This window comes from Pseudophryne corroboree, chromosome 6 (genome assembly GCF_028390025.1).
Source record: "Pseudophryne corroboree isolate aPseCor3 chromosome 6, aPseCor3.hap2, whole genome shotgun sequence".
Classification (NCBI taxonomy): Eukaryota; Metazoa; Chordata; class Amphibia; order Anura; family Myobatrachidae; genus Pseudophryne; species Pseudophryne corroboree.
In genome coordinates this window covers 308375468-308397831 of record NC_086449.1, presented here as the reverse complement: position 1 = coordinate 308397831, position 22364 = coordinate 308375468, and the positions used below count along the sequence as shown (strand labels likewise).

At 45.4% G+C, this 22364-nt stretch overlaps 1 protein-coding gene across 10 annotated transcripts in view; it reads right to left on the bottom strand.

Moving 5' to 3' along the window:
• The window catches only part of TJP1 (tight junction protein 1), an 805169-nt gene that overhangs the window by 114547 nt on the left and 668258 nt on the right, over window positions 1–22364 (bottom strand). For all 10 annotated transcript variants that reach the window (XM_063926229.1, XM_063926221.1, XM_063926222.1 and 7 more), the window contains 5 exons: window positions 11670–11772; window positions 9933–10212; window positions 9376–9479; window positions 6863–7031; window positions 5230–5374 (listed from right to left, as the gene is read on the bottom strand). In XM_063926229.1, the coding sequence (XP_063782299.1) occupies window positions 5230–5374; window positions 6863–7031; window positions 9376–9479; window positions 9933–10212; window positions 11670–11772 (801 nt within the window). The remainder of the gene's footprint in view (window positions 1–5229; window positions 5375–6862; window positions 7032–9375; window positions 9480–9932; window positions 10213–11669; window positions 11773–22364) is intronic.

Sequence of the window (22364 nt, the reverse complement as noted above, 5' to 3'; positions counted from 1 at the left end):
CCTTCCTAGCCTTGATCAGGGTAGGAATGACCTCCTCCGGAATCCCTTTTTCCGCTAGGATCCGGCGTTCAACCGCCATGCCATCAAATGCAGCCGCGGTAAGTCTTGGAACATACAGGGCCCCTGCTGCAGCAGGTCCTGCCTTAGAGAAAGAGGCCACAGATCTTCTGTGAGCAACTCTTGCAGATCCAGATACCAAGTCCTCCTTGGCCAATCTGGAACAATGAGGATTGTTCTGACCCTTCTTATTCTTATTATCCTCAACACCTTGGGTATGAGAGGTAGAGGAGGAAACATAGACCGACCTGAACACCCAAGGTGTCACCAGAGCGTCTACCGCAACCGCCTGAGAGTCTCTTGACCTGGCGCAATACCTCTTTAGCTTTTTGTTGAGGCGGGACGCCATCATGTCTATCTGAGGCAGTCCCCACCGATCCGTGATCTGTGTGAAGACTTCTTGATGTAGTCCCCACTCTCCCGGATGCAGGTAGTGCCTGCTGAGAAAGTCCGCCTCCCAGTTGTCCACCCCCGGGATGAACACTGCTGATAGTGCGCTTACATGGCCTTCCGCCCAGCGTAGAATCCTGGTCGCCTCTGCCATGGCGCCACTGCTCCTTGTGCCGCCTTGGCGGTTTACATGAGCCACTGCCGTGACATTGTCTGACTGAATCAGAACCGGTTTGTTCCGAAGCCATTCCTCCGCTTGGCGTAGGGCGTTGTATATGGCCCTCAACTCCAGGACATTGATGTGGAGACCAGTCTCTAGGCTTGACCAGAGACCCTGGAAATTTCTTCCTAGTGCGACAGCTCCCCAACCTCGGAGGCTCGCGTCCGTGGTCACCAGGACCCAGTCCTGAATGCCGAACCTGCGACCCTCCAGGTGAGCACTGCGCAGCCACCACAGGATAGACACCCTGGCCCTGTGATCCGTTTTTGCATGTGTAGTTGGGACCCGGACCATTTGTCCAATAGGTCCCATTAAAAAGTCCTTGCATGGAACCTGCCGAAGGGGATGGCCTCGTATGAAGCCACCATCTTCCCCAGAACCCTCGTGCAATGATGCACTGAAACCTTTTTTGGCTTCAATAGGTTCCTGACCAGAGCTACGAACTCCTGAGCCTTCTCCACTGGAAGAAAAACTCTTTTTTGGTCTGTTTCTAGAATCAGGCCAAAAAAGGGCAGACGCGTTGCAGGGACTAGCTGGGATTTCGGTAAATTGAGAATCCAGCCGTGCCTCTGCAACGTCTTCACAGACAGAAACGCTGTCCAGCAACTTCTCCCGAGATCTCGCCTTTATGAGGAGATCGTCCAAGTATGGGATAATTGTGACGCCCTGCCTGCGCAGGAGCACCATCATTTCCGCTATTACCTTGGTGAAAATTCTCGGGGTCGTGAAAAGACCAAACGGCAACGTCTGAAATTGGTAGTGACAGTCCTGTACTGCAAATCTCAGGAACGCCTGGTGAGAAGGGAAAAACGGAACATGAAGGTACGCATCCTTTATGTCCAGGGACACCATCCAATCCCCTCCCTCCAGGCTGGCGATGACCGCTCTGAGCGACTCCATTTTGAACTTGAACCTCTTCAAGTACAGGTTCAGGGATTTCAGATTTAAAATGGGTCTGACCGAACCGTCCGGTTTCGGTACCACAAACAGGGATGAATAATAACACTCTCCTTGCTGGAGATGAGGAACTTTGACTATCACCTGTTGAATGTACAATTTGTGAATTGCAGCTAACACCAGCTCCCTCTCCGACGGGGAAGCCGGCAGAGCCGATTTGAAAAACCGGCGAGGAGGCATGTCTTCGAATTCCAGTTTGTATCCCTGGGAAACAATCTCTATTGCCCAGGGATCCACCTGTGAGAGAACCCAGACGTGGCTGAACAGACTAAAACGTGCCCCCACTTGATCTGACCCCCTTCCCCCCCGGAAAGCCCCAGCGTCATGCGGTGGACTTTGCGGAAGTAGGGGAGGACTTCTGCTCTTGGGAACTAGCAGAGTGCAGCTTTTTTCCCTTGCCTTTACCTCTGGCAACAAAGGACGATCCTTGTACCTTCTTGCTTTTATTGGAACGAAAGGACTGCATTTGATAATGTGGTACCTTCTTAGCATGCTGCGGGGGAACATAAGGTAAAAAATTCGATTTACCGGCCGTAGCAGTAGAGACAAGGTCCGAGAGGCCTTCTCTAAACAACTCCTCCCCCTTGTAAGGCAATGACTCCATATGCCGCTTTGAGTCGGCGTCTCCCGTCCACTGTCGGGTCCACAAGAGTCGCCTAGCAGAAATAGACATAGCGTTTATTCTGGAGCTTAGTAAACAATTATCTCTCTGAGCATCCCTCATATACAAGGCAGCATCTCTGATATGCTCAATGGTCATTAGAATGGTATCCCTATCTAAGGTGTCAATCTCCGTAGATAAGGAGTCTGCCCATGCCACGACAGCACTACAAACCCAGGCCGACGCCATGGCCGGTCTAACGATAGTTCCTGAATGTGTGTAAATGTGCTTCATGGTAATTTCCTGCTTGCGATCAGCAGGATCCTTGAGGGAAGCACCTTCTTGGATAAGCGTGTCAGTGCCTTGTCTACTTTAGGCGAAGATTCCCATCGTATCCTATCCTTCTGTGGAAAAGGATACGCCATAAGAATCCTTTTGGGAACATGTAGTCTCCTATCCAGAGACTCCCAAGCCTTTTCGCACAATTCGCTTACCTCAAATGAGGACGGAAACGTGACCTCAGGCTTTTTCCCTTTATACATGTGAACCCTCGTGTCAGGGACAGGGGGTTCCTCAGTGATATGCAAAACTTCTTTTATGGCAATAATCATGTATCGAATACCCTTTGCCACCTTCGGCTGTAATTTTGCATCCTCATAGTCGACACTAGAGTCAGTATCTGTGTCGGTATCTGTGTCAGCGACCTGGGATATGGGGCGCTTTTGAGACCCTGAAGGTCCTGGCGCCACAGGGACAGGCACGGTCTGGCTACCCGACTGATCCCTAGCCTCAGCCTTGTCTAACCTTTTATGCAGGAGATTCACATTTGCATTTAAGACATTCAGCATATCCACCCAGTCCTGTGTCGGCGTTGCAGACGGCGACCTGACATTCAAACACTCCCCCTCCACATTAAGCGAGCCTTCCTCGTCAAACATGTCGACACACACGTACCGACACTTCATACACACAGGGAAACTCTTTTCTGAAGACAGTATCCCCTTTAAGGCCCTTTGGAGAGACAGAGAGAGAGTATGCCAGCACACACCCCAGCGCAATGGCCCTGGAGACCAACACAATGTTTTTCCCCAGCAGCGCTGTATAATATCTTATCCGCCAATTATGTGCCCCCCCCCCTCTTTTAAACACCCCTTAACCGTGTGTAAGCAGGGGAGAGTCCGGGGAGCTTCCTCTCAGCGTTCTGTGGAGAGAAAAATAGTGCTGAGGGAGAAGCCCCGCCCCCTTGGCGGCGGGCTTCGGTCCCGCTCAAATTTGTGTAAAAATGTCGGGGGCTCTTTTATATACATGTACAGTGCCCAGCTGTACATGTATATATCTTTTTGCCATAATTTGAGGTGTTATTATTGCTGCCCAGGTCGCCCCCCCTGCGCCCTGCACCCATATAGTGACCGGAGTGTGTGAGGTGTGTGGAGCAATGACGCACAGCTGCGGTGCTGTGCGATACCTCAGTGAAGCCGCTGAAGGCTTCTGCCGCCTGAGACGTCATCTTGCTTCTGTTCTTCTGGCTTTGTGAGGAGAACAGCGGCGTGGCTCCGGGGGTGGACGCCCAGGACGAACCTGTGTTCACCCCCTCTGGAGCTAATGGTGTCCAGTAGCCGAGGAAGCAGATCCTATCATTTAAGTAGGTCTGCTCCTCTCTCCCCAGTCCCTCGATGCAGGGAGCCTGTTGCCAGCAGTGCTCCCTGTAAAAAATAGAAAAATCCAAACAAAAATGCTTTCTAATGCAAAGAACTCAGGAGAGCTCCCTGCAGTGCGCCCATCTTCCTCTGGGCACAGTGTAAAACTGAGGTCTGGAGGAGGGACATAGAGGGAGGAGCCAGTGCACACCCAGAATCCAAAGCTTTCTTGAAGTGCCCTATCTCCTGCGGAGCCCGTCTATTCCCCATGGTCCTTACGGAGTCCCCAGCACCCTCTAGGACGTTGGAGAAATACAGAAAAATCAGCACTTCAGCACTTTGGATATGGGAGACTCAACCTGTATTGTCTTTCCTGCAGGCCTGCCAACCCAGGTACTGGAAGCAAATGAAGGGAGACCACCAGGGCCTTACAATACTTAAATGTGAAGAGTCACAGACCTCTCAAATTCATATTTTAAGGCCATGATTATACACATTGAATAGTAACCTTATACAATTTCATGTAAATACATTATAAACACACTACACAAACCTCACCTCAAAAAACATCTCTGTTCAACGGTTTACACCAATGTGATACTCTCCCACCCCAACAATTTTATTTACATATGCCGATTTTTACCACTATTCAACTTAAACAATTATTTTCTTGAGGACACAATTGCACTCTTGACATTTTAGAATCTAACACAACTAGTACATTAGATTGTATTAGGAAAAGCAGAACACACATCACTAAAGCACATACATCTTTTCATGAATTTACCTATTTCCCAGCAAGCATATCACTGAGCCATGAATGCTTTTCATTCTATCTGGACTAATTTGCAAATAAAAATATGATCAAACACAACTGGCAAATAAAAGGTGACATAACAGGGTGGTGACAGTCAATAGCACAATATCACCTTCTATATGTGTAGGAATAAACTGGTGATCTGTCTTTGTTTCTAGGTGACAACTTGTACAAGGCTGTAGCTGCTTTTCCCATGAGTCATGAAAGGTGCTATTGCAGCATGTGTATGTGTTCTGACAGCGTGCTTACACTTCCAACATCTGTGCTATGTCAGAGAGATGCGCTCAGTATGGAGAACACTGTAGCAATTCTAAACTCGCTTCCTAGTCAAAATAAGGAAGCCCAATTCAGCCTGCAGTCATCCCTTAACATTTTCTACTCCAAACACACAAAAACTGATTTAGACAGTGCCCATCAAATAGACAAATGTTAAAAATAAAAAATAAATAAATAACTAAAGATCTATTAGTCTAGACTAGCACCCACTAAATATATTCCCCATACAGGTGTAACATCGAACATTACTACATCCATGCTAATGGGAAATCACCTGCTGTTGCTGTGCTGTTGTGGAGAATGTCTGGAATGGTCTGAAGGCTCCGATCTCTGGTCAGGAGAACGTGAACGACTGCGGCGAGGCCGGTCATGTGAACGATTGGAATGATCCGATGTCAGCGACTGAATTTCTGAAATGTCTGTTAAGTAGAAGACGGTCATTTTTAATTAAATGAGCCAAAACTATAAATGTAAAGCTACAGAACAGTCCATTCTATAGAATGTATTCCCATTCAAAAGCATAAGGTCTGAACAAGTTCTTAAATGTATAGAAAGTTTTCTTAGTGACATGAGATACTAAAAGGCTTGGGAGCTCATGTCAGGCTTCTCCACTTAATTTTGCACCTTCCCCTGCTCATTAACATCATACTGTACTTGCTGATTTAGCCCATCTTTCTCCAGGCAAGGTGGGAAAATAACAGGCGTCTAAGGCTTAATGCAGTTAGATGAGGGCAACTGTGCCTCAAGCCTCTGTCCACCATCACATATACCCAGCGAGTCCAGATGGACTTACTATAATAGGAGTCTCTCAGACAATGCAGGAAAGGCGCAACCTGTGTTTTACATGCTAACACATTTGCACTTGTTTTTCACTTTATGTTGCTTTATACATCAGGTAGTCCTGTTGCCCATACTGTTTGTAGGTGCAGTGTCTATAAGAAATCTGGCGGCCACTTTTTCGTTTGACTAATATGTATGACGCTGCCCCAGTATTATCATCCACCCGAAACCCGTATATTTATACATAAAGTGTATAGGACGGATGAAAAGGGATACAATGCAGATTAAGGGGGAATTCAATTAACCGCAATAACACATTTTCGCTGGACAAACAGGCTTTTATCGCAACTTACAAAAACAGACCTATCCAATTATTCGCAAAAATCTTTACCCACATTAACTCTCCATCGGTTTTAAACAGGAATTTCTTTGCCTTGCCTCCTGAGCAAGTGAAAAATTTGGGAAAATCCATATTCAAAAAGGGTAAAAATGTCTGGATTTGGTTCAGAAGCACTGGGACAACCCCTTTAATGACTAATTAGGCACGTACACATTTTTAATTATTTTTATTTGGGCAATAATGGTGAAAAAATGCAAAATGACAGGGTACAAGGTATGGAAAAGGTATATGGGGGTGATTTACGAGTGGGACAGGGGTTTTTAGGCTTGCAGGTGGAATTTTTTTTTTTTTTTTTTAAAGCGACTTATAATGACCCATATATATACACCATTAGCCTATCATTTTTTCACCATCTTAGAATAATGCATATAACAGCCATTTGACACATTTTACGAAAACCCAAACACTATTTATGGCCAATAGACTTCTATACCGTTATCCTATACTAGTGTCTTTTTTGGGGGTACAGACAGATATCCCCATTTTCACCTATTCTTAGCGCCAGTAACACAAACAAGAATTATTGCATGAACGCAGAGTTTTTGATTTTCTAATTAAATTGTGTGATAAATGGGATTGCACATACTGCCTATGTGTGGAAGCATTGTGCTATAGCTTCGTTACCTTAACACATATCGTGGCTAACTGAATTCCCCTTAATAATGGTGGACAATCATTGACAACTGCAAGTGAAATGACTAAATCCACATCCGATACTGCATCCTACCGTCTCTCTCTGAAGCGTTTGCAGAATGAAGGCTGTCATCTAGATCAGGGACATTCAGCAGAGTTGCTCGCTCATCTCTTTGAACTACCATTTTTAATTTACCCTTTGACCTTTCTATCAATGTTTTTGCATCAGACAAAGACATGTTTTCGGTGACTGAGCCATTAATCTGAAAAACAACAATGGAGGGATTACTGGTTATTCATGTTTAAGAGTAAATTATTTCTAAATGATTGACTGACATATACCAAGTTAACAAAGAGTAGAGGTTTTTGGTCTGCAATACATCCTGCAAGCAAAGCATGATCTGTGTCTGGCTTGCTGGCACCTGCTACAGACTCATCTAGAACATTTAACATGTTAGTATTATGGATGTTTGTTTCGCTTCTGAGCCTGATGCGTGGGTCAATTTTATTTCCTCTTACATGAAAGACACATGCTGCAATATTCATGAAAAGCCTAGCTCGCTGGCACCCGCAGTGACTTACAGCATGATGAAAAGGTGCCATTACATTCCTGTTGGATTTTTATAAAGCTCTGTCCTAGTGAAACTATAGTATCTTTCACACATGGTTGTGTTCATTGTGCAAAGTAGACCAAAACAACTCATTTGCCATCCTGTGGACAGATTAAAAAATGAAATCATGGCAACTGCTGATATTGAGGTATCATCGTAACCTCCATTATCAGAGGGTGACGAGTACACTTTAAACAAAAACAGCAACATACTATAAAAGTTTATTTGACTTCTAAATGAAAGGACTGAAGAACCTGGAGATGGGAGCAGTATTCATGAGATTACTGCAATTTGGCAGTAACAGTCTTACAAAGCTGCTGCTTATGCAATTAATTAACACTGAAAACAGATTTAGACATCTTTACAAAAACAAATGTCAGTGCAGAGTTTTCAAAAAACACTTTTGGAGATAGCAACGCAGAGCAAACAAAATGAACATAAAATGGGCAGAGGGGGAAAATTAGAGGGGATAAATAAAAAAACAACAAAAAACCCAGTTGTTTACATGCCTACATTTTCCGAATGGTTCATATAAAGTTGAGCGATTCTATGCTATAGAGGGGATTGCAGGTTCATGTATCTTAGTCAGTGATGCGTAATAATTTCAAGACAGGACACTGCGAGGTCCACATCAGCAGTTCTGCCTCTACATTTTTCATCCATGAATAAGAGCTCCAGATTCCAGCAATTCAGAAATGTATACTCAGCTAGTGGTATTGATCAACATCCCTAGGAACTGTTGATAAAGTGCCACTGCTGTAATGAAAAGACAGGCAGAGATGCAGAAAAAAAATAAACTCCAATAAACCAAAAACTACCATACTAGCACAAAAAGTTGAGTTGCTAATAAAATCACTTTTTTTTTTCTTGACCAGTGTTGTGCTCACATTTTCCAGATGAATGCACTGAACCATAATTATTAGTAGCTTTGCTAAGAGAATGTGCATAACTTAAACAGCAACAAAGATTATAAAGCTATTCACAACATGAGAGTTAGCAGAGAACTGGCAGCAGTGTCATACGTAAACATTAACAATATGATACTTCATTATGCAGAGCTTATTCTAACCTAAGGAGTTTCCGGTGTACGATACTTGTGCGATAACTGAGCACAAATAATACAATGCCCTATTTTCTAAATAAAATAAAAAAAGTTGAATCAGCACAAGACTACAGAATATAAATATATAAATGGAACAAACATACCCGCTATATTATGCAATATCGATATAGCACTGCGTTAGTGGTGCTTCCCAGAATTAAGTTCATGAAAATGAGTTTTCTTTATTTGTGCAGAGGCAAACAGGGGTATCCATTAATACCCAAAAATTATTCGGTCGCAAAAAACTGGGTTTTTGTCTCGCAAATATGTATATTAAAAAGTGTTGTTAATTTTTAAAAAATGATCCATGCAGCGATGGAATGGGTGGTCTTCAGGCTGACGGCGGCCGGGCTCCCAGCGACCACCATACTGGCGCCGGAATCCCGACCGCCGGCATACAGACATCTTTTCTCCCTCTTGGGGGTCCACGACCCCCCTGGAGGGAGAATAGATAGCGTGGTGGGCACAGCGCGCCATCGTGCCCGCAGCATGGCGAGCGCAGCGAGCCCGCAAGAGGCTCATTTACGCTCACCCAGCTGTCGGTATGCCGCCGGTCGGGATTCCGGAGCCAGTATGCTGGTCGCCGGGACCCCAACCGCCGGCAAACCATACCACACCCGATGGAATAGTAGGAGGAAGCACAATGCTACTGCAGAGAAACACTGATTGAGATGTTGTGTTGTTTACCATGAAAACAACATTCTGCCACAGACCAGTAGTCTAACCACGGAAGCTGGCAGAATCATTTGTACAGTATGTGAAGTTTATATGCTATTACAATTCATAATAGTAATAAAAAGAACCATGATACATTAACTATTGTGTAATTCCTAAACAAAATCACAGAAATAAGACATCAAAGAAATGTGGGTACAGCAAAGTATTCAATAATACCTTAAGCACAACGTCGCCTTCCTGAATATTTCCATCTTTCGCTGCCAGACTATCTTGAGAGATTTCTTTTACAAAAATGTGGCTGGCTAATCTTAATCCATATTCTGCAATAAACACATACACAGCATAAAGTCATGGTTATACAGGAGCACACTAGCAGATGGTTACAAAAGACCTCTACACATAAATATACTAAACTATTTATGGACATAGGGATAAATGCAAAAAAAATAAATTAAAAAATTAGGTGCTCGTTTGTATCATTTTAAAAGGGGACATTAATGTATATTTTTGGCTGCAAAATTAAAAGAACAAAGCAGGATAATTATGAATTAATTCACACACAAATGCTTGCGTTTTACATATATGCTAATACACCTGTGGTACATTATAAAACAAGATGAGTTATAATATGTTTGGCATTTACAAATCAAAAGAAAGACTGTGTACTAAAGAGCAGATCCAGAAAGACACAAAAATGTATCAAGATCCACGTAAAGAAAATGCTGGACTTTGGAATTCAAGAGACTCTGTATAAAACTGTGGTAGGAACACACCTTCATTTTTTCTGGATTTTACCAAGGTCACTTTGGTAGGTTTTGGAGGTTGACTGGAAGCAACGGATCTTCTGTCTGATCTAGGTGACAAACTCCTCTCTCTGCTGGCACTTCTGTCCCTAACCAAACTCTTCTCACTTCTCCTGATGGCACCAGGGCCACTGTGGGCACTTCTCTGATCAGGCACCTCATCCTCATAGCTGTCCTCCTCATGGTCAGACACTGGCTCGGGGTCAGGACGAGCCACTGGAAGCTGTACTTTTTTCTTCCGCCGTATAGTCTGCATTAGGGTTGTTGAAGATACTTAAGTAATGTGCCAGTGTAGATAAAACATACCAAAAAAACTGCATGACTATTAGTGTTATATTAGATATACCAAAATTAAAATATGTTTTAAAGAAAATAACCACAAAACATAATCGAGAGCCAGAAAGTCAGGCAGTTATAAAAATATGCTATCAACTTAGGCAACATTACACAATGGGGAAAATCGACATAGGAATTGGCTTGTGCTCAATGTGTGTCCCTACAAAATATGTCAGCAACTATAAACACAGATGTCCTTATCTGACAAGTCCAATACTATGGAATAAAAAATAATAAAAGTGCATCTAAACTAGCACTGATAATTTCTACTGCTCCAAATGGAACACAACCATTAAGGAAAGACTTGAAGCTGTACTCCTAAACAGGATGGATGATCATAAACTCCAGAGCACCAGTCACCATTCCCCCCCCAAGCTGCACCACGGATCATCTAACAGTTCTGGCTGAAAACTGGGGGTCGTGTGAACCTGCAGATGTGGGTGTGAGCCGGAGGACTATTATGGATATTATAACATCTCAATGGTTCACTCACACCCCCCATTTCAACCTCTGAAGCTACAAATGATATGACACTTGGGAAGGGGGAGGAGGGGGGGGGGGGGTATTCGATAATGGGTTTGGCAACAAGTTCAAACTCTCCAGTGATTTGTGTCAGGTCACAGGAGAAACAGCAAAAAAAATGGCTCTGGCTGGCAACATCGCTCTCTGTATGTGTATGATGTTGCCAATAATTAATACTTAATAGTTGTGGGTTCTAAATCAAGTTTCAATTATTGAGGGGTCAAAAATTAAAGATATATATTGGGACATTTCAAAAATAAAATGTAAAAAAACCATTTCATATAAATTTTCATTAACTGGTCAAAATATAATTAAGTGGCCAATATTTTAGTTATATCACAGGGACAATAATATGTTCATTAAGACCAGATAAAGTAATTAATAAACGCACTAATTTATATTGCACATGGGTCTATTAACAAGTAATTTAGAATTATGTAACAAAAAATATTTTTATTACACAAACAATATTCTACTCAGTAAACATTTTAATATTAAATTGCACCCAATAATTATTTACATTTTTAGGCCACCATGCACGTTTATTAATGGTTTTGGCTTAAAGTTTCATTTATTGACAAATGAGTTATCCCTTTGGCCAAATACACCTTTTTGCTACCATTTTTTGGCTGCGTTTGGTTGGCTGTTAGTGAAATTGCAGCTTAAAAAAGCTGCCGATTTATATTCAAAACAATAAATGAAGATGGTGATTTAAAGCAAGTTGTGTTTGAAAACTGCATTAAAGAAATCCTCCATTAGGTGGTAATGCAGCGGGTTAATAAATCTGGAAATATCTGTAGCTAGAGCACACAATAGTTATCATAAGGAGAAACCATATAAAAGACTTACAATTTTGGCATTTTTACCACTCTTTCTTAATTGTTGAACAGCAAATGCATGTTCAACATTATCCATAGACACCCCATTGACCATTGCAACACGGTCATTTTCCCTAGGAAGAGAGAGAGAAATAGTTTAATTGACAAACAATCCTTAACAGACACCTGCGCAACAGTAATGTTATAGGTTTAAAAATGCATGCAAAAAAAAAATATATATATATATATATATATATATATATATAATAAGAATTTACTTACCGATAATTCTATTTCTCGTAGTCCGTAGTGGATGCTGGGGACTCCGTAAGGACCATGGGGATCAGCGGCTCCGCAGGAGACTGGGCACATCTAAAGAAAGCTTTAGGACTATCTGGTGTGCACTGGCTCCTCCCCCTATGACCCTCCTCCAAGCCTCAGTTAGGATACTGTGCACGGACGAGCGTACACAATAAGGAAGGATCTTGAATCCCGGGTAAGACTCATACCAGCCACACCAATCACACCGTACAACTTGTGATCTGAACCCAGTTAACAGCATGATAACAGAGGAGCCTCTAGAAAAGATGGCTCACTACAGCAATAACCCGATTTTTTTTTTTTTGGTAACAATAACTATGTACCAGTATTGCAGACAATCCGCACTTGGGATGGGCGCCCAGCATCCACTACGGACTACGAGAAATAGAATTATCGGTAAGTAAATTCTTATTTTCTCTAACGTCCTAAGTGGATGCTGGGCTCTCCGTAAGGACCATGGGGATTATACCAAAGCTCCCAAACGGGCGGGAGAGTGCGGATGACTCTGCAGCACCAAATGAGAGAACTCCAGGTCCTCCTCAGCCAGGGTATCAATTTTGTAGAATTTTACAAACGTATTTGCTCATGACCAAGTAGCTGCTCGGCAAAGTTGTAAAGCCGAGACCCCTCGGGCAGCCGCCCAAGATGAGCCCACCTTCCTTGTGGAGTGGGCATTTACAGATTTTTGACTGTGGCAGGCCTGCCACCGAATGTGCAAGCTGAATTGTACTACAAATCCAAAGAGCAATAGTCTGCTTAGAAGCAGGAGCACCCAGCTTGTTGGGTGCAAACAGGATAAACAGCGAGTCAGTTTTCGTGACTCCAGCCGTCCAGGAAACATATATTTTCAGGGTCCTGACAACGTCTAGCAACTTGGAGTCCTCCAAGTCCCTAGTAGCCGCAGGCACCACAATAGGTTGGCTCAGGTGAAACGCTGAAACCACCTTAGGGAGAAACTGAGGACGAGTCCTCAATTCCGCCCTGTCCGAATGGAAAATCAGATAAGGGCTTTTACAGGATAAAGTCGCCAATTCTGACACGCGCCTGGCCCAGGCCAGGGCCAACAGCATGACCACTTTCCATGTGAGATATTTTAACTCCACATATTTAAGTGGTTCAAACCAATGTGACTTTTGGAACCCAAAAACTACATTGAGATCCCAAAGTGCCACTGAAGGCACAAAAGGAGGCTGTATATGCAGTACCCCTTTTACAAACGTCTGAACTTCAGGGACTGAAGCTAGTTCTTTTTGGAAGAAAAATTGACAGGGCCGAAATTTGAACCTTAATGGACCCCAATTTCAGGCCCATAGACACTCCTGTTTACAGGAAATGTAGGAATCGACCCAGTTGAATTTCCTCCGTCGGGCCTTACTGGCCTCACACCACGCAACATATTTTCGCCAAATGCGGTGATAATGTTTTGCGGTTACATCCTTCCTGGCTTTGATCAGGATAGGGATGACTTCATCCGGAATGCCTTTTCAGGATCCGGCGTTCAACCGCCATGCCGTCAAACGCAGCCGCGGTAAGTCTTGGAACAGACAGGGCCCCTGCTGGAGCAGGTCCCTTCTTAGAGGTAGAGGCCACGGATCCTCCGTGAGCATCTCTTGAAGTTCCGGTTACCAAGTCCTTCTTGGCCAATCCGGAGCCACGAATATAGTGCTTACTCCTCTCCATCTTATCAATCTCAGTACCTTGGGTATGAGAGACAGAGGAGGGAACACATACACTGACTGGTACACCCACGGTGTTACCAGAGCGTCTACAGCTATTGCCTGAGGGTCCCTTGACCTGGCGCAATACCTGTCGAGTTTTTCCCAACGGTTTATAATCATGTGGAAGACTTCTGGGTGAAGTCCCAACTCTCCCGGGTGGAGGTCGTGCTGAGGAAGTCTGCTTCCCAGTTGTCCACTCCCGGAATGAATACTGCTGACAGTGCTATCACATGATTTTCCGCCCAGCGAAGAATCCTTGCAGCTTCTGCCATTGCCCTCCTGCTTCTTGTGCCACCCTGTCTGTTTACGTGGGTGACTGCCGTGATGTTGTCCGACTGGATCAACACCGGCTGACCTTCAAGCAGAGGTCTTGCTAAGCTTAGAGCATTGTAAATGGCCCTTAGCTTCAGGATATTTATGTGAAGTGATGTCTCCAGACTTGACCATAAGCCCTGGATATTCCTTCCCTGTGTGACTGCTCCCCAGCCTCGCAGGCTGGCATCCGTGGTCACCAGGACCCAGTCCTGAATGCCGAATCTGCGGCCCTCTAGAAGATGAGCACTCTGCAACCACCACAGGAGGGACACCCTTGTCCTTGGTGACAGGGTTATCCGCTGATGCATCTGAAGATGCGACCCGGACCATTTGTCCAGCAGGTCCCACTGGAAAGTTCTTGCGTGGAATCTGCCGAATGGGATTGCTTCGTAGGAAGCCACCATTTTACCCAGCACCCTTGTGCATTGATGCACTGAGACTTGGCTCGGTTTTAGGAGGTTCCTGACTAGCTCGGATAACTCCCTGGCTTTCTCCTCCGGGAGAAAAACCTTTTTCTGGACTGTGTCCAGGATCATCCCTAGGAACAGAAGACAAGTCGTCGGAACCAGCTGCGATTTTGGAATATTGAGAATCCAATCGTGCTGCCGCAACACTACCTGAGATAGTGCTACACCGACCTCCAACTGTTCCCTGGATCTTACCCTTATCAGGGAATCGTCCAAGTAAAGGATAACTAAAATTCCCTTCCTTCGAAGGAATATCATCATTTCGGCCATTACCTTGGTAAAGACCCGGGGTGCCGTGGACCATCCATACGGCAGCGTCTGAACTGATAGTGACAGTTCTGTACCATAAACCTGAGGTACCCTTGATGAGAAGGGTAAAATTTGACATGAAGGTAAGCATCCTTGATGTCCCGAGACATCATGTAGTCCCCTTCTTCCAGGTTCGCAATCACTGCTCTGAGTGACTCAATCTTGAATTTGAACCTTTGTATGTAAGTGTTCAAAGATTTTAGATTTAGAATCGGTCTCACCGAGCCGTCCGGCTTCGGTACCACAACAGTGTGGAATAATACCCCGTTCCCTGTTGCAGGAGGGGTACCTTGTTATCACCTGCTGGGAATACAGCTTGTGAATGGCTTCCAAAACAGTCTACCTGTCAGAAGGAGACATCGGTAAAGCCGACTTTAGGAAACGGCGAGGGGGAGACGTCTCAAATTCTAATTTGTACCCCTGAGATATCACCTGAAGGATCCAGGGGTCTACTTGCGAGTGAGCCCACTGCGCGCTGAAATTCATTGACACGGGCCCCCCACCGTGCCTGATTCTGCTTGTAAAGCCCCAGCGTCATACTGAGGGATTGGCAGAGGCGGGAGAGGGTTTCTGTTCCTGGGAACTGGCTGATTTCTGCAGCCTTTTTCCTCTCCCTCTGTCACGGGGCAGAAATGAGGAATCTTTTGCCCGCTTGTCCACGAAAAGACTGCGCCTGATAATACGGCGTCTTCTCATGTTGAGAGGCGACCTGGGGTACAAACGTGGATTTCCCAGCTGTTGCCGTGGCCACCAGGTCTGAAAGACCGACCCCAAATAACTCCTCCCTTTAATAAGGCAATACTTCCAAATGCCGTTTGGAATACGCATCACCTGACCACTGTCGTGTCCATAACCCTCTACTGGTAGAAATGGACAACGCACTTAGACTTGATGCCAGTCGGCAAATATTCCGCTGTGCATCACGCATATATAGAAATGCATCTTTTAAATGCTCTATAGGCAAAAATATACTGTCCCTATCTAGGGTATCAATATTTTCAGTCAGGGAATCCGACCATGCCAACCCAGCACTGCACATCCAGGCTGAGGCGATTGCTGGTCGCAGTAGAACACCAGTATGTGTGTAAATACATTTTAGGATACCCTCCTGCTTTCTATCAGCAGGATCCTTAAGGGCGGCCATCTCAGGAGAGGGTAGAGCCCTTACAAGCGTGTGAGCGCTGTATCCACCCTAGGGGGTGTTTCCCAACGCACCCTAAACTCTGGCGGGAAAGGATATAATGCCAATAACATTTTAGAAATTATCAGTTGTTATCGGGGGAAAACCACGCATCATCACACACCTCATTTAATTTCTCCGATTCAGGAAAACTACAGGTAGTTTTTCCTCACCGAACATAATACCCCTTTTTTTGGTGGTACTCGTATTATCAGAAATGTGTAAAAACATTTTTCATTGCCTCAATCATGTAACGTGTGGCCCTACTGGAAGTCACATTTGTCTCTTCACCGTCGACACTGGAGTCAGTATCCGTGTCGGCGTCTATATCTGCCATCTGAGGTAACGGGCGCTTTAGAGCCCCTGACGGCCTATGAGACGTCTGGACAGGCACAAGCTGAGTAGCCGGCTGTCTCATGTCAACCACTGTCTTTTATACAGAGCTGACACGGTCATGTAATTCCTTTCAACAGTTCATCCACTCAGGTGTCGACCCCCTAGGGGGCGACATCACTATTACAGGCAATCTGCTCCGTCTCCACATCATTTTTCTCCTCATACATGTCGACACAAATGTACCGACATACAGCACACAGACAGGGAATGCTCTGATAGGGGACAGGACCCCACTAGCCCTTTGGGGAGACAGAGGGACAGTTTGCCAGCACACACCAGAGCGCTATATATATACAGGGATAACCTTATATAAGTGTTTTTCCCCTTATAGCTGCTGTTTTATTTAATACTGCGCGTAATTAGTGCCCCCCCCTCTCTTTTTTAACCCTTTCTGTAGTGTAGTGACTGCAGGGGAGAGACAGGGAGCTTCCCTCCAACGGAGCTGTGAGGGAAAATGGCGCCAGTGTGCTGAGGAGATAGGCTCCGCCCCCTTATCGGCGTCCTTATCTCCCGTTTTTCTATGTATTCTGGCAGGGGTTAAATGCATCCATATAGCCCAGGAGCTATATGTGATGCATTTTTTTGCCATCCAAGGTGTTTTTATTGCGTCTCAGGGCGCCCTCCCCAGCGCCCTGCACCCTCAGTGACCGGAGTGTGAAGTGTGCTGAGAGCAATGGCGCACAGCTGCAGTGCTGTGCGCTACCTTGTTGAAGACAGGACGTCTTCTGCCGCCGATTTTCCGGTCCTCTTCTGTCTTCTGGCTCTGTAAGGGGGCCGGCGGCGCGGCTCTGGGACCCATCCAGGCTGGGCCTGTGATCGTCCCTCTGGAGCTAATGTCCAGTAGCCTAAGAAGCCCAATCCACTCTGCACGCAGGTGAGTTCGCTTCTTCTCCCCTTAGTCCCTCGATGCAGTGAGCCTGTTGCCAGCAGGTCTCACTGAAAATAAAAAACCTAAAACTAAACTTTTCACTAAGCAGCTCAGGAGAGCCACCTAGTGTGCACCCTTCTCGTTCGGGCACAGAAATCTAACTGAGGCTTGGAGGAGGGTCATAGGGGGAGGAGCCAGTGCACACCAGATAGTCCTAAAGCTTTCTTTAGATGTGCCCAGTCTCCTGCGGAGCCGCTGATCCCCGTGGTCCTTACGGAGTCCCCAGCATCCACTTAGGACGTTAGAGAGAGATAGATATATATATATATATATATATATATATATATATATATATATAGCAGGGCTGGCCAAACCAGTCCTCGAGATCTACCAACAATTCACATTTTCCAGACCACCTAGCTGGTGCACAGGTGTAGTCATTACTAATTAAGATGTGCTGCATTCATTCCTAACAGAAAATTCTACAGATCTCCAGGAGGCCTGGAAAACATGAACTGTTAGTAGATCTCGAGGACCGGTTTGGCCAGCCCTGCTATATAGCAATAGGCGGCACTCACATGACTGATAACTTTAGAACACCAGTAGAGACAAAGAAACTACTCCGTAGAGATCGTTTCGATTTATAGAAAAACCGTCATCAGGATCATATCACAAACAGAACATGAAGTGCATACTTACATAACCTCGTTTCCCCCTGTCAGGAGGCCAGCGCCGCCGCGCCGTCTCCCGGGTCAATGACGTCACACGCATGCGACGCGCGCCACTCGGCGTGCCCCGGATGATTGCCCGGCGTCATGGCAACCCGGGAAAACATAAACAAACCCATGTGAACATACAAGACATACCAATGATAACAAGCTGGTCATGGTTACAGGCTGCAAAACAAAGCCTAAAAGCGGCTTAATGTACATCACCACACCATTACTGGTCAGACAGCCGGAGCAAGACAAATGCACACTATATACAGGTTACACAGAATTCCACAGTCATAACAAAATAATATTTGCAGCCTGTAACCATGACCAGCTTGTTATCATTGGTATGTCTTGTATGTTCACATGGGTTTGTTTATGTTTTGCCGGGTTGCCATGACGCCATCCAGTCGCGAGTCGCATGCCTGTGACGTCATTGACCCGGGAGACGGCGCGGCGGCGCTGGCCTCCTGACAGGGGGAAACGAGGTTATGTAAGTATGCACTTCATGTTCTGTTTGTGATATGATCCTGATGACGGTTTTTCTATAAAACGAAACGTTGATCTCTACGGAGTAGTTTCTTGGTCTCTTCTGGTGTTCTAAAGTTATCAGTCCTGTGAGTGCCGCCTATTGCTATATAGATACTGTTTAGACCCATGCAGGGCCTGCTTGGATGGCACCCAGGCACATTCTGGGATACAGCTGAGTGCCGGTGCGTACAGATGGTGATTATACGCTGAGGTTGCTGCGGTGGGACAGCACCCATCCGCTTTAGTCAATGATTCACAAGGCACCGCTCTCTGTTTCTACTTTTTGTTACTGTCTGGATTCTCCCTGGCGACTAGGAGGTTATAGTGCATGGTCACTCAATCCTGGCTGTTCTGTTTTTATTTTATCCATGATGCAAGCTAACACTGGCTACAGGAATGTTGTTCTACCCACGGGTGAGACGTGGAGTTATTCGGATGCCGATGCAGACACCATAAGGGTTAAATATAAGCTGGATTTGACAGGAGGAGTGGAAGCACCTGAACAGCTTTTCACGCAATTACTGAGGCTGGCCAAGAAAGAGGTTAATTTCTTCCTGCACGGGGTGATCTTGTCAGACTATCATCGGAGCGGGCAGATCCCCAGGGGGTTCCGTATCCGCAACACCCCTACTATTGGTAAATAAAACGCTGAGTTTTGTAGGAAATGGGCTGCCATTCTTAACAAGTGCAGTTTAGATCTCATCCTACTTGTTATAGAGGAGTCGACCAGGGAATTGTCCAATATTCGCAGCAAAAAAGCAGCCTTTGAGGCGTTGCATCTTGACACCCTCAAATCTGATGAAAAAGAGAACTGGCTTGAGAAATTATCAACACAGGTCGAGAAATATCGACGTGAGCTGGTCAAGTTTAAGAGGGATAAATTACAGCTAGTACAAAAAGATTATGCTGAATGTAAGGTCTATTCCTGGGCACATCACCCCGAAGGTCAAAGACAATTTAGACCTCAGCAATACAGGTTCAGACGTTTCCCTGGTGACACGGAGTCCTCCAGTGGGGGCAATTCCTCTCTGAGTGAGTCAGAGACCCAGAAGAGAGGTACAGGCAACAAACCCCCTTTAGGAGTGAGTACGCGCGCGCAGCGCAACACCAAAGGAGATCGGTTACCCGACGAGGGCGGCAGTGGCAAAGGACGCTCAAAAGCGGCTGCAAAGAAGAAAAACAAATAATCTTCAATTTATCCAGTCGGGTCTTATCTGATGCTGAACTGCGGGTTCTGAATAAAGGACTGCCATTTGTGCCTTCCAGTGGTTTTGATGATTTCCAGTGGAAACTGGATCATTATAAATTTAATCGTAAGCTCCGACTTGAGGAACATTTTTCCAATAAGACCACAGCCATGCCGACTGAGACCGAAACAGCTATCCGCAGTAAATCAAAGTTTGATCCACTTAGCATGAAATGGTCACTGAAGTGCTTTAACAGAACTCTAGATCAACAGGTCCATGAGATTAGCAGACGGGACGGACACTCTAGGCCCAATCTGTCCAAAGGTGAGATGGAAGCGTTGCGGGCCCTCAGCAAGGACCAGTCCATCATTATCCGCCCTGCCGATAAGGGGGGCGGAATTGTGGTACAAGATCTGAGTCAATACCGTAAAGAAATCTACCGGCAGTTGGGGGATACAGCCGATTATTTAAAACTCAGTTCAGATCAGACTATGACGTACAATCTTGAATTGAATACTATTTTGGAATCAGCAGTCAGGGATGGAGTGATTACTAAAGGTACACAAAAGGCTCTCTTTGAGGAACATCCAGTGGCGCCAGTATTATATACCTTGCCTAAAGGGCTTAAGCACCCGACGGAGCCGCCCGGTCGGCCCATCATCGCTGCTAGAAACTCCATCTATTATAAAGTTTCCAAGTATCTGGATAACTTTTTCCAGCCCGTGATCCAGGCTCAGTCTGCCTACCTGAAAGACACAACGTCATTGATTTTGAAGTTGCAGGCGAGTACGGAGATTCCACCAGGGAGCTTCCTATGTACGATGGACATTGTTAGCCTGTACACTAACATACCCCATCATAAGTGGTTGGAAGCAGCCAGGAGACTTCTTTCCACGAGCCCTCTATATAATGGTCCTGATCTAACATTCTTCCTATTATTGTTAGAACTCACCTTGCAACGTAACTATTTCCTCTTTGACAAAGGGTGGTACGTACAGCGGCAGGGGTGCGCGATGGGGTCATGTGTGGCCCCCGCGTTCGCTAACTGCTGTATGTTCGACCTGGAGCGAGAAGCTTTTTTAAGTAGATCCAGTGGTTGCAGGGAAGATTTTGTTCTTCGTGCGTTATATAGATGATTTGTTACGGATTTGGACTGGCTCGAAGCAGGATTTTACTGAATTAATGGTACAGGTTAATTCTCAAGATACCACCATTAAGTACACTTATGAGATCAGTGACGTTAGTGTTAATTATTTAGATGTCCGCATCTCTTTGTATGAAGGTCAGGTCCACACAGGTTTATACAAGAAAAGTACAGATAGAAATACCATGTTGCATTTCTCCAGTCAACATCCCATTGCGACCAAGAAAGGGTTGCCTTTTTCTCAATTTCTGAGGGTTCATCGGATTTCGGATGATCCCGCAGAAACTGAGAAAGAAATTGACATCATGATACGACAATTTGTGCTGAGGGGGTACAAGTATGACGATCTGATTAAGGCTAAAGTGAAAGTTCTGAATATCCCCAGGGCCAACACTTTAAAGAAAAGTCCGGTGGGTTAGGGGGACAGAGAGGTTGTCCCTTCTGTACAGAGATTTAACTCCTCCGGTATGGAGATTGCAAAATGTGCCAAAAAGCTGTGGCCCATTGTGACCACGGATAAGGATTTGCCGTTTCTCCGTGATGCTGCTGTGATGCCCAGTTTTGCCAGGGATCGCAATCTTAAGGATTGGCTGGTCAAGAATGATATCTCTTCCTTTAAGGAACCTATTTCTACTAATTTTTTGACTAAAAAACCCGGTTGCTATAGGTGCACGGGATGCACCACATGCAGCTTCATGGAGACGGGAAATTATTTTTCGCACCCGCATACGGGTGAAAGGTGTGCCATCCGACAGATTTTGTCGTGCGCCAGCACGTTTGTTGTCTACATCATTCGTTGTCCTTGTGGTCTCCTCTATGTGGGGAAGACCACAAGGCAATTTAAAGAACGGATGGCCTTGCATAGGTCTGCCATTCAACAGGCCTTGGAGAATAGTGGTACGCATAGTCAGCCAGTTGCACGACACTTTAAGGCCTTTAATCATGGGTTAAGCACCCTGCGCTACAAAATCATTGATCATTTTCAGATTATTATATTATTTTGTTATGACTGGGGAATTTTGTGTAACCTGTATATTGTGTGCATTTGTCCTGCTCCGGCTGTCTGACCAGTAATGGTGTGGTGATGTATATTAAGCCGCTTTAGGCTTTATTTTGCAGCCTGTAACCATGACCAGCTTGTTATCATTGGTATGTCTTGTATATTCACATGGGTTTGTTTATGTTTTGCCGGGTTGCCATGACACCAGGCAGTCATCTGGGCGCGCCGAGCGTCGCATGCGTGTGACGTCATTGACCCGGGAGACGGCGCGGCGGCGCTGGCCTCCTGACAGGGGGAAATAAGGTTATGTAAGTATGCACTTCATGTTCTGTTTGTGATATGATCCTGATGACGGTTTTTCTATAAATCGAAACGTTGATCTCTACGGAGTAGTTTGTCTCTTCTGGTGTTCTAAAGTTATCAGTCCTGTGAGTGCCGCCTATTGCTATATAGATACTGTTTAGACCCGTGCAGGTCCTGCTTGGATGGCACCCAGGCACATTCTGGGATACAGCCGAGTGCCGATGCGTACAGATGAGGGGGGGGGGGGGGGGGGGGGGGGTGTGTGTGTGTGTGT